The 11,911-nt window shown below is 40.8% G+C and overlaps 2 protein-coding genes and 1 non-coding gene across 3 annotated transcripts; 1 reads left to right on the top strand and 2 right to left on the bottom strand.

Annotated features, from left to right (window-relative positions):
- Positions 1–106: 106 nt before the first annotated feature.
- On the bottom strand, positions 107–4,381 carry LOC105895455 (flavin-containing monooxygenase FMO GS-OX-like 4). The gene is made up of 8 exons (XM_031585399.1): positions 4,299–4,381; positions 3,670–3,885; positions 3,280–3,418; positions 2,371–2,513; positions 2,173–2,225; positions 1,379–1,503; positions 639–953; positions 107–451 (listed from the first exon to the last, which is right to left on the bottom strand). Exons 2-8 carry the CDS (start codon positions 3,882–3,884, stop codon positions 107–109), a joined length of 1,335 nt encoding a protein of 444 aa, XP_031441259.1. The 5' UTR covers position 3,885; positions 4,299–4,381.
- Positions 4,382–6,328: 1,947 nt separating this feature from the next.
- trnas-uga lies at positions 6,329–6,410 on the bottom strand. The gene has a single exon. It is a non-coding gene; the product is annotated as a tRNA-Ser (tRNA).
- A 1,391-nt stretch (positions 6,411–7,801) lies between these two features.
- On the top strand, positions 7,802–11,507 carry LOC116224602 (zinc finger matrin-type protein 2-like). Its single transcript, XM_031584882.1, has 6 exons — positions 7,802–7,887; positions 8,379–8,469; positions 9,945–10,068; positions 10,462–10,535; positions 10,740–10,888; positions 11,026–11,507. Exons 1-6 carry the CDS (start codon positions 7,870–7,872, stop codon positions 11,167–11,169), a joined length of 600 nt encoding a protein of 199 aa, XP_031440742.1. The 5' UTR covers positions 7,802–7,869; the 3' UTR covers positions 11,170–11,507.
- The last annotated feature ends 404 nt before the right edge of the window (positions 11,508–11,911 follow it).

Here is an 11,911-nt window from a genome sequence, read left to right on the forward strand (position 1 = left end):
CAGAATTAAAAGCCACTGTCATTAAAAATGTCAAGCCAAAGAATTATAACGAGTCCCGTACACTACTTTGAGTTTACATAATTTGTTCTTATCTCCAGAATAGCATTTACAGCAGTGGTTTGGGAAGAGACTGCCCCTGTGGCCCTTGCACCGTCCATTCCTCCTGGCTGAGCACTTTGTAGTTGTAGGTCTTGTAGTTGAGCATGTCCTGGGAGCGGAACACCTTGTTGGACTCGTACAGGTTGCTCCAGTATGGAGGAAGTGGCTGAAAGCCAGCAAGACGAGCCAGCTCATCATTGTAGGCCCACTGTTCTGAGTCAAGCTTCAAGATGTGGCGTGTGGCGATGCCCCTGGCACGACGGGCGTCTTCGTCAAGCTCTATATCCTTCTCCATCTCCTCTTGTGAGGGGAGAGGGAAAGAGCCATCCAGCACAGACAGGATGAACTGGGTCTGATTGAAGGATTGATGAGAGAGAAGAGGGATCAAGAACACACACAAACACAACGGCAGGGAAAGGAAAGAAAACGAAAAGGAAAGAAAAATATTGGATACACAAAACATTAACAAGTGAATTAATGATACAAATGCACGTGCAGAAAGACTTGAAGCTGCTCTCCCAAGGGTGCAAATGTCTCACCTGAATGTGGAAATGCGGAAAAGGGCAGATGGCTCTGCAGACGCCCACAATGAAGAGTGATGGGAACGCTGGGGGTATCAGGAACTTATAGAGCGGGGACACCAAGTGCTCCTTCACCTTCAGGCCTACTTGCTTATCCAGGAAGGGAAAGGTGAAATTGTACCCAGTGCAAATCAGGAACACATCGGGCCGGGCATGGCTCCCGTCCTGAAACTCCAGGGTTCCATCGTCGAGGACTTTGGACACAGGGGGCGACTGCTGCACACCAGGGGGAAGGGGGCCTTTCAGGGGCTTCTGGCCATGGCTCAACACCACCTTAGGTTAACCAACAGAGGTGTATTATAAGATCATAATAGCACTTCTCGATGCCTCATATTCACTATATGTGGTATTTTCTCTGTGTTTTTCTTTTGTCTTTTCTGTGCGTTCCTCATAAGACAGGACACTGTAGTTTGTTAATAGCATAATGTAGTCACTGTAGTTTGTTAATAGCATAATGTAGTCACTGTAGTTTGTTAATAGCATAATGTAGTCACTGTAGTTTGTTAATAGCATAATGTAGTCACTGTAGTTTGTTAATAGCATAATGTAGACACTGTAGTTTGTTAATAGCATAATGTAGTCACTGTAGTTTGTTAATAGCATAATGTAGTCACTGTAGTTTGTTAATAGCATAATGTAGTCACTGTAGTTTGTTAATAGCATAATGTATGACCATCAGTGCTTTCTCTACTACTGACCTCTGCATTGGCACTGGAGAGCTCCAGAGCGATGTCCAGGCCAGAAAGGCCCGCTCCAAGTACTACTACTGACTTCCCAGCAAAAGGCTCTGCACTGCGATAGGTGTGGCTGTGCATCACTGTCCCTGCATGTCAAATAGAAAATACACGGATGGAATTGTCATGCATGTTAAAATAGCTGCACAACAAAGCATAACTGGAAGTTAACTAAATAAATTACGCTTTTGTTAAATAATTCCTTATTGTACAAGAACATGCACACAGATACCCTTTTTGCTTACATGAGTACCTAGACATACAGAAGCAGAAACATATTTTGGCAACTGGTTGAAAGATAAAAATGATCATCAAAACGATGGTTGTAGAGTAATCAGCAATAAAATCATATCTTCTGATTTTATTACTTCGAATTACAGCTCATCTCTGTGAAGTCTGAGCTCTTAAGAGAAATGATTAACTCAAACCTCTACTGAACTAAATAATATAGGGTCACTGAGGGCACAATTGGTTTCTTAAGACTTTCCAAGAATCCCTTCAGCCTGTTTAACAAGTAACTGATAACATGATTTCCAGGGATTGTACACGTGAAGTACTTTTCCACAGGCATATGTGTGTTAACGTATTTCTCCACAAGCTGTTGCATAAGTGCTACTGGCATATAATTACTGATAAGAAATGATTAAGAAAATATACTGCACCCATAAAGTCCACATTTATTACTCCGAAGAAATGACAGTATTATCTTACACACTTTCCCCAAACATGACTAGCAGGTTTCAGACTGATATACCCACCTGTGAACTTCTCCAGATCAGGGATTGCTGGAATGTAAGGTTCAAAGAAGTGTCTGATGAAAAACAGATAACACACAAATTAAATACTTGCAGGAGCCTTTCTCAATCCAACATCTTTTCCCATCCAACATTTTGAGCAGTTTCATTTCTGAGATAGAAAAGGAAAGAGATGTATCTTTCAGAGAGTGAGAAACGAACCCATTGCACACCATGACAGCATCAAAGCGACTCTCGACAGCGGTGCTTGGATCGATGCCATCGCTGGTGGTGACATCCCAAGCTAAGCCTTGCCATCCATTTTCTACCCCCACGGGTACAACGACATCCACTGTTGTCTCAAACTGGAAAAAGAAATATTCACAACTGTAACAACTAGGATTCTTTGATGGGCTTCTACAAATTAAAGCGCCACCATTCTTGGATCATGTAACATTTCCATTGCTTCCATCTTCTGTAAATTAGTCCCTGTGGAATTTTTTTAAACTTACAACACAAGTCAGCTTGCACTGGTGAACCTGATCATAAATGTACAGTAAAGATAACCTGGATGAGGCCTTATCACACAGATCAATAATCAGTAAAGATAACCTGGATGATCACACAGTCACTGTGTTGAGATATGATTATAACGACACGTGATTTATGAATCAAGTATAGTCTACCATTTCAATTATGCCTTTACTTCACAGACATCTACTAGAAACTCCGGTATTTTTTCCACTGGGCCCTATTTTCCCATAGTTTTGGGTCAAAAATTTTACTACGGACAAAAATGATTGAAATTGAGTCCAGTTAGAATGCTATAACCGGCCACCGCGAAAAGGCTATACAATGTAATCCTATGGTGCAAGCATCCACATCACAGTAAACTTTGGCTTGTTTTCACCACTGACAGTTATTAAGAATGTCTGACAACATGGAAAGGATCCCTACAGAGATAGACCTGTATCTGTTTATCTCAATAACTGTAAAGAAACAGTACAAAATGCCTGTAGTTTCTACAGTCACTAGTTTACCGGTTCTCCTTAAAGGCCATTGATTTTATTCACCATGCAAGGGTCACAATATTGTTTGAAAGGAACATGACCAATTTTTACTCCATGTTACCTGGATGTGATCCCTGATTTTAAAGTGGTCGCAGTATTTCTCCAAATACTTTCGGACCTCTGTATGATGGACAAAAGAGGGAAGGTGGCTTTCGAAGGGGAAATCAGGAAATGACATCACCTCTTTTGGGATATTTGTTCTATAAAAGGGAAAGGTCTCATATTAAACACATACAACGACATTGACCTATGTGGAACTTAGTATTGTTAGTAACTTAGTAGTATGTTTATGATATTGCACGTATTATTATTGCACTCATTTATATGCTTAATGATAGTATTTAGCAGTGTTATGTTATTGATGTGAGACATAGAACACCTCAAAATGTAACGCGCAAGTAGTTAATGCCATGACGGTCTATGTGGAGAGACATGCAGGTGTGTCTCCTACCTGAGATCCCGGTACATGCTGCTGTAGATGGGCATGCCATTCTTATATGTGCCCACCTGTTCCTCATACACCCAGGTGCCCCCAACACATTGGGTCAGCTCGTAAACAACAGGTGGAGCGAAGAGATCGGGACGGGACAGAAGATGGCGTGCAGCGCAGAGTCCTGCTGCACCTGCCCCGATGACAGCAACGCGTAATCTACCTAGTCCAGGCATCCTGGGAGGAGATTACACTTGTATGATCACTGGACAGGGGTGCCACAATCAGGGCTATGTTAATTCCTCCAATTGTATATATCTATGTAATAGACCAGAACTCTGAGTAAGCTAAGAGTAAGCTATCAGGGTCTGATTCACAACTTAAGCATTTGAAACATCATTGCATTCAAATCAGTGCACAATTGCAGGCTAGTACATGCCCAGCAGCTCATACACTCAATGTGAACCTGCTTTAAATATTTTTTTACTGAGAATACACCTTTAGGTGGAGAATTCTATGACACTGTCTATTTCAATCAAGCTGTAGAGCTGCACTAACAATCGATGGGAATTGATAGTTGGCATAAACACATTTTGTCTCAGTAATTTAGGTGTCGTTATTTTCTCAATGCAGCAGCATGGTCTACTCACAGTAAATCAGGATGGTCTTCTACTAAAGTTTGTGCCAGGCTCTTCTGTCTCCCATACAAAAGAAAAACTCACTACTGTATATCCCACTTATATAAGCTTCATTTCATGTGACGCCCCACCCCTACAGCATCCTTTACACTTTAACCCTTCAGGGTCCGTATTCACAAAGCACCTGAAGGCTAAAGGTAGCTCCTCACTTGCCAGTTTAGGAGAAACTCCTAAAAAAAATGGGCATGTCAGTACTAACTTTGGGACTTCTAGATAGTCCTAGATGGGACTTCAGATAGGAAGGTTTATAACTGAATGAAATGACCCAGACGTATCTAAGTGGCAGACATGATAAGAGCTGGTTGAATTCTACGAAAGGTGCTTTAATGCTGGCTCTTGATCTGCGGTTATCGTTTCCTATAAGTCCTTATGAATTCTACTTCACAGGTTCACTACTTGATGTTTTCCATCAAGGCCGAGGAAAAGTGGTTAGGAAAAGACAACAGAGCGTACAATGCGACCGCAGCCCTGAAGTCAGCCATAGCAACAAGTCTTTAGGTCTTTTGCAAACTGGCTCCTACACCCTGGCTGAAGTCGGATAGTCATTTTTGCTTAGGAAGCTTCCTAAGTGAGTGAAATGACCCGGAGGTATCTAAGTGGCAACCATGATAAGAGCTGGTCAAATTCTCTAAATGCTTAGGAAAGGTGCTTCATTTCTTATCTCCTTCAGCATAGGGTACACTGGATGAGGTCAAGGAAAAGTGGTTAGGAAAGGACTAGGACGTATTTTTTTCCTGGACTATCTGACCACAGCCTTTCTCCCTACCCACTCTCACTCCGTTTGTGCGTTCACGTGGAGGATCTGCCACATTAAATGCTTTCCCAAACCAATTAGTGGGGAGGTGGATGACACATCCAAAGCCCTGTTCTGCTTGCAGCTCTGCCCCCTGTCCAACGTGTTATCCAGCAATGATCAGACCATAATTAACAGCTCATCAAATTAATTAGGATATGATTTTATCTTCCACGCTCACACAAACAGCCATGGGCCAATACATAGACCATAGAATACATTATAGTCCATATCATTTTACCTTACAGTAAACTTCCTTTGTGCTCACCTTAGCCACCCTCCAGACTACAGTATATACCAGATAAACACAAGTATGGCAGGACTTCAAGGTTGAAATGGATATGCTTTTCTGAAATGCAGTGTGGCTTAATTATTAGGATGGTGTTTTTTCTATCTTGCCATGGACCTTATGTAGTTCTCTTCAATCTGCCCTCTGGTGGCCAGCTCTAGTAGATACATTATCTTTTAATAAATATAATAAACTATATATAACTGTACCTGTAAATAAGGATGCGTTTAGGCAGCGTTCAGACCAGCTAATCTGATTGATCTAGTAGGCCAGTTAAACAAGGAATTCTCAACACTGCAACAAATTACTGTAAAAATTGACTGCAACCTAGGCAGAGGCTATGGAGGCTACTGCTGACCTCTGGCGGTGATTCAACAGAGTAGCAGTCCAGAGTAGAATTTGATGCCAACGCCATCATTAAAAAATATATATGATTAGCAAAGGCTCTAAAGGTAGTAGGCTATATGACAGCATGTTGTCTTGAAAAAAAAAACACTAGCGTAAAATCAAAATAGCATTTTTACTGCGTTGACCTCCAATGCTGAACATTTGTTTTGATAAATCATTATCTTCCCTCTATTCAAAGATTCTGTCTTTACCGATCCAGAAAAGTTTGAAAAAAAAAAAAACAATAGCCAATGTGTTACTGGATTAAAACATACTTAATCATCGTTGTGTATGCCTATGTCACCACCGTTTATCATACTTAATCATCGTTGTGTATGCCTATGTCACCACCGTGTGACAACGAACAACGAACAATACTGGAGCTATGACTTCTCTCATGTTCTACCTCACACATCAGACGATGAACACTGGCGCACCATGGTGTTGATGTTTTTTCCTAACATTTCCTAACATGGAATCACACTTCACAATCAGGGTCAGTCCAAAAGCAATCGCTGCGAGCAGGGTTCGAACCTGCGCGGGGAGACCCCATTGGATTTCAAGTCCAACGCCTTAACCACTCGGCCATCGCAGCCCCACGACAGAGCCCATGTACCCTCGAATAACATAACTGTGTACGAAATGTATTCAGTGTACGATTCTTCTCGTTTTCGAAATGTATTGAAGCCATTCTTTCAAATGGGCCTGTGTACAACGGAAGTCACACGCATGTGCATTCAGACAGCAGCAGAAAGCAGGAAGAGGAAGAACCAGCTTGCATAGCAGCGACCATTGCTTTATCAGAGAACCTGCCTATTCAGTGCAAACCTAGTTTGAAGGGGAGCTAAATCTGATTACCTTAAATGACATATATGTATTATATATTATATACATAGCCTACATATCATCTGACGGCGTGTGTTATCGGCAAACGTTCGCGTTGTCATGTTAATCCATTATTAAACTGAAGTTATAGATTGTTGATCCATTATTAAACTGAAGTTATAGATTGTAGATCAATTATTAAACTTAGCAGTTTGATTGTTTAACAGAATGGCCGATGTTTGACACTGTCCGATAACTGACATAGCTACGTGATTCTAGTTGAAAACTTTTCTTTTTTGAAATCTTTGATTTTAGGTAGGCTTAGGTACTCCTCATTCTCACCCCCATATAGGCAGTTTAATTCAGAATAATTGTATAGGTGCTAGCAACTGGCATGCACATAATCTACATATATGGTTGGTTGGAGATTCATGTTTGTGTTTGACCTGAATTTAACCACGTCTCACAATGGTCTATACAATAAATCGGTTTATCTCCCTGCTAATGAAACTGATAGAGACCCACTGTACAGCTGGCGATGCAATTCATCCTTTCTTTAGGCTACTCTTTAGGCTACTTCTGAATACTACAGTTGTGCAGAGTTTGAAATGAAGGGGAAATCCAGCACTCTAGTCTATTATTTTTTTTCAATCCCAATGTAACATTACAATGACATAGGTATTCAAGGTATTCTACAAATACCATATCACACAAGGGCATTGTTACAAAACAGAAAACAAACAACCAAACAAACACTACATAGCTGCACAGCGATACAGATCACTATAGCTACCTCCCCCTCCCATGATATACAGTACATTAGGTCTATCATTACATCATTCCTACTGATCCCCATCCCCAAAAACGGGAGACCAGTGACTCTAGTCTATTATTAACACAACTCCTCCAACTCAAATTTTGCATTGTCAGTTACATTTTCAAAGGCCTCTTTGCTGCAAACATATTGCCATATCAAATTGAGCACCATATTTAGGGATTTGTCTTTAATTGATCACACTTGGTAACAAGTAAATTACACGTTTCTAATGTTTAAGGGGCTATGGGCATAGACATATATACCTATATATACCATAGGTTTATATATGGCTATGGGCTTACCAATATCGGCGATATACACTAGGTGGCGGTAGTGGCACCGACAGCTGGTCTACCAGTTACACAACTCAAAGAAGGAGAAGCCCGGAAGACTCCTACCTTAATTAGGAAAAATGGCGTCCGGCAGTGGGGTTGGTAGAATTCTTCTATTTGAAATGATGTTCAGCTGTATATCGTCCATGTTTTGGGAGAAAGGATCCTGCTTAGTTTAGAAAAAATGTATTATTTTAAAACTGCATATAAAATTTGTGACACAAGAATGTTATTTTGTCTAGCTAACCGTTAGTTGATGCAGCTAACGTCAACTGTTAACGTTAGCACTTGCTACATAACCTCTGCATAATGCTTCATATTCTCGTCGTTGGTCAAAATCGTCAGTGATATGCATCTTATAATTCACTGTCACAGCAAGATTAACCCAACCAAGTATTTAGCTAACGGTACAGCTTATGTCATTTGCAAGTTTATTAGTTGCTGAAATGTAACTAGGTAGCTGGTGCTGTGGCTTTTACACATGTTCTAGTATCGACTCATGAAATAATCGTTGTGTTTTGTCAGATGATTGTTCCAGTAGGCAGTAGTGGTTTTTATATCTGTTATCTGTTATGTTTGGGTCTAACAGAACAAGAGTGACTTTCGGCGCAAGTGGGACAAAGACGAATACGAGGAGCTCGCGCAGAAACGACTCAACGAGGAACGCGATAAAAAAGATGGTGAGTATGTTAAGCCTCGCACACACTTTCGTTGTAAATTGTTACATTTCAAACTGGGTATTCTAAAATTGTGCCTCGAGGGCTGGAAAAAGTGGTTGCACAATGCGTCACAGAGTCTGTTGTGATTGTTATTAGTGGTTGCAGTGAAAAATCGAGGGCAGATTGTCTGAATACAAGTGTAAACAAAGGGCCATACCTGAATGCTAACTGTCCAGTTATATCAGGCCTTAGCTTAAACAGTGTTGAAAGCAGAGTCGGAGTAGCCTAAATCGGCCTTTAGGGTGAGCTTGTGTCGTCCAAGGAGGCTGTTGGGGATGGCTTCAGCCAGTTAGCCTCTTCTTGGTCAGTGATGAAATTGACCCTTCAGAACTATGCATCTCATCAGATGCAATGCATTTTTACGTGTTTTTAGACACCGAACACTGTTTCCCACAACATTTTTATATCGACTACTCTTATTACATTTTCAGCAACATCTTGGTGACATGTGGCGTAGGTGCTTGGTTCATTGATTTTGTGATTTGGAACTGGGCAGTGGAGATGGCAGGACACATATTATTTGCAACTTACTTACTTTGTGGTGTGTAGGTTATTTGATAATGACTAGTTAACTTCTTTTTGGCACTGAACGTCTCTTACCTGACTCTGCTAAAACCGCCTTTCACCTCAACACGCCTCAAGCACCGGTTTTCCCTGCTTGGCCCGAGAGTAGTCGTCAGGCCAAAGCCCAGAGGAAGCTCTGAGAAGTCACGACCAAGCCCCTGGAAGTGACAATAGGAACTCAACTGGCCTTGGCACACACTAGCTTGCCTGGGCTTGGCCCAATAGTGGAAACATGGCTAATGAGTGTCCTTGCCTTGGAGGCGACAGTAGCCTACTTTGAACACTAAAACAGAAGAGACGTTTTCATGCCAGTATAAACAAAAATGGTCTGTAGGGTTGCTCCATACAGCCTGGCTAGCAAGATGGTACACTAGCATTTCACTTCAGTGGTAAATCAGATCATTGTCTATCGAAGGAGCACACCCCCCTGTTCACCACATATGGCTATAGCTCTGACAGACCCACAGTTGTTAGCCAGCTTGCTCATCAAGGCTTGCTGACAGGCTAAAACAGGTAATCTCTGTGTGCCTATGACTTGCTAACTCGTATGTACAGTAAGCCATAAGTATAAACCATTCACCAGTCACTCTCCACCAACAGCTCTTAATAATAACAGTTTTAGGAATGACTGATGTTAATTCATCATGCCAAAAGAACATTTGTTGGCCAAACTAAATTAGGTTGGCTTACTCTACATACAACATTCATCTTTGTTTAAAATTATGAACCACTGTGTCTGTTAAGCTTCCAATTCAGTTTATTGAGTAGCTGTAACAGTTTACCAGATGTAATCAGATGGAAAATGATTTTCAACTACCCTATATCAAGTGTATGAATAGACTTCTGACATCATTTCTGTTTATTTGTTTTAGGCAAGCCTGCACCCCCAGTCAAACGGGAGCTCCTGCGGCACCGAGACTACAAGGTGGACCTGGAATCCAAACTGGGGAAAACCATCGTCATCACAAAAACCACCCCCCAGTCGGAGATGGGCGGGTATGTGACCCCTAATGGCTTTCTGATCATTTAGAATTTCTGATTGCATTGCAGTGGGAGGATATTTGTCTGTCAGGATATCTTAAAGCAGCAGTAACGAGTTGTCATCTGAAACTAGAGAGGTAACTAGCTAAAACCCAACAGACGTTTAAAAGACATGATTTCAAAACCAAAAGGTTGACCAAAAACTGAGAGGTTTAGTGCTGGAATAACTCAAAGTTTATATCAGTTAATGTGTTTATTTTGAGTAGCCACATAGCAGTGCACTTACGGTGTCCCTGACCTCGTGAACACTGTGGATGGGTTGGGACTGTCTTTTGGCAGACCACCTTGTGGACAAATAATTAAAACCCAGTAAATGTGTATCAAGTTGTTGTGTTGTTGTTTTTGAAGGTATTACTGCAATGTATGTGACTGTGTCGTGAAAGATTCCATTAACTTCTTGGACCACATCAATGGGAAAAAACGTAAGTATTTTAGTTTTTTATCTCGGAATACAAAGAATATGTCTGGAATGTATATTTTCCTTATAGTTATAGAATTATTATAGTAGTTTGTTGATTTCTGATTCCATGCTAACTTGCTTGAATCTAACATGGGTCTCATCACTGCAGTTTCGAGAGAGAGGGAGAACAAAACCTCTGATGTAATCTTCTGTTGTGTCTCTGTAGATCAGAGAAACTTGGGCATGTCCATGAGGGTGGAGCGCTCTTCCTTGGACCAGGTGAAGAAACGTTTTGAAGTCAACAAAAAGAGATGGAGAGAGGAGAAACAGAAGGAATATGACTTTGAGGAGCGGATGAAGGAGCTTCGAGAAGAGGTCAGTGGTGAAATGGAAATAATCAATTTGAAATCACGGTGGCTTAATCTAAATCTTGGAACAAATGTTTCAAAAGTTTATATTTTTCATTCTTGACATTAATAGTCTGTCTCTTTTTTTCCCTTTGTTTTGAATAGGAGGAGAAGGCCAAAGCTTACAAGAAGGAGAAGCAGAAAGAGAAGAAGCGGAAGGCCGAGGAGGATCTGAACTTTGAAGAGGACGATGAGATGGCTGCCGTCATGGGATTTTCAGGATTTGGCGCTGCTAAGAAGAACCATTGAAAATAAGAACAATTTTTTACTAAATGAGTCCGTCAGACCTGTCCTCCTCAGCTGCTCAGTAGACAGTTGAGGTTCAGCTTGGGGCTTTCTTTTTTTCTTCTTTTTTTTTTTTAAAACATGGATCAAAGTGTAAAGTATGTGCTTCTATGTACTCATTCTCTACATATAGGTGCAAAGGAAGCCCCCAACAGCTATTTGGATAGGTAGGCACACGTAGTGTCGTTTGTGTAACACTACCACCAAAACCAAGAGCCATTTGGTGGTGGTATGATTTTGGTGTTATGATCCCTTATTTTTAATTTAAAGGATTTTTGTATATAAAAAAATGAACCAAGAAACTTGTAGATTTGTTTTTATTCCTCGTATGAAGATTTCAATTAGTTTGTAGACTATTACTACTACTACTACTAAAACACTATTACTACTCAGCATTTTACATGTGGTTATTTATATTACTGTTTCCTGTCATCCTTCCACATTGAATTGAACATCCCTACTCCTGGCAGTCGATTTTTATGTTCACCACCCACTGGGTGGAAAGAGGTCCAGTGTAACTTGAAAAGCTTTCAATCAGTGATATAATTATGCAAAGCTAGCACCTTAGTTAAAGCGGGGCAACACAAATACCTATTTTATCAGCATCCCGTTTTAAATTATACATTTTCCTTCATTGTTGCATAATACTATGACCTACCCTATTTGTATCGTAGATGTGTTGACGATTTATTGCATGATCTAACAG

This window comes from Clupea harengus, chromosome 18, assembly GCF_900700415.2.
Source record: "Clupea harengus chromosome 18, Ch_v2.0.2, whole genome shotgun sequence".
Taxonomy (NCBI): domain Eukaryota; kingdom Metazoa; phylum Chordata; class Actinopteri; order Clupeiformes; family Clupeidae; genus Clupea; species Clupea harengus.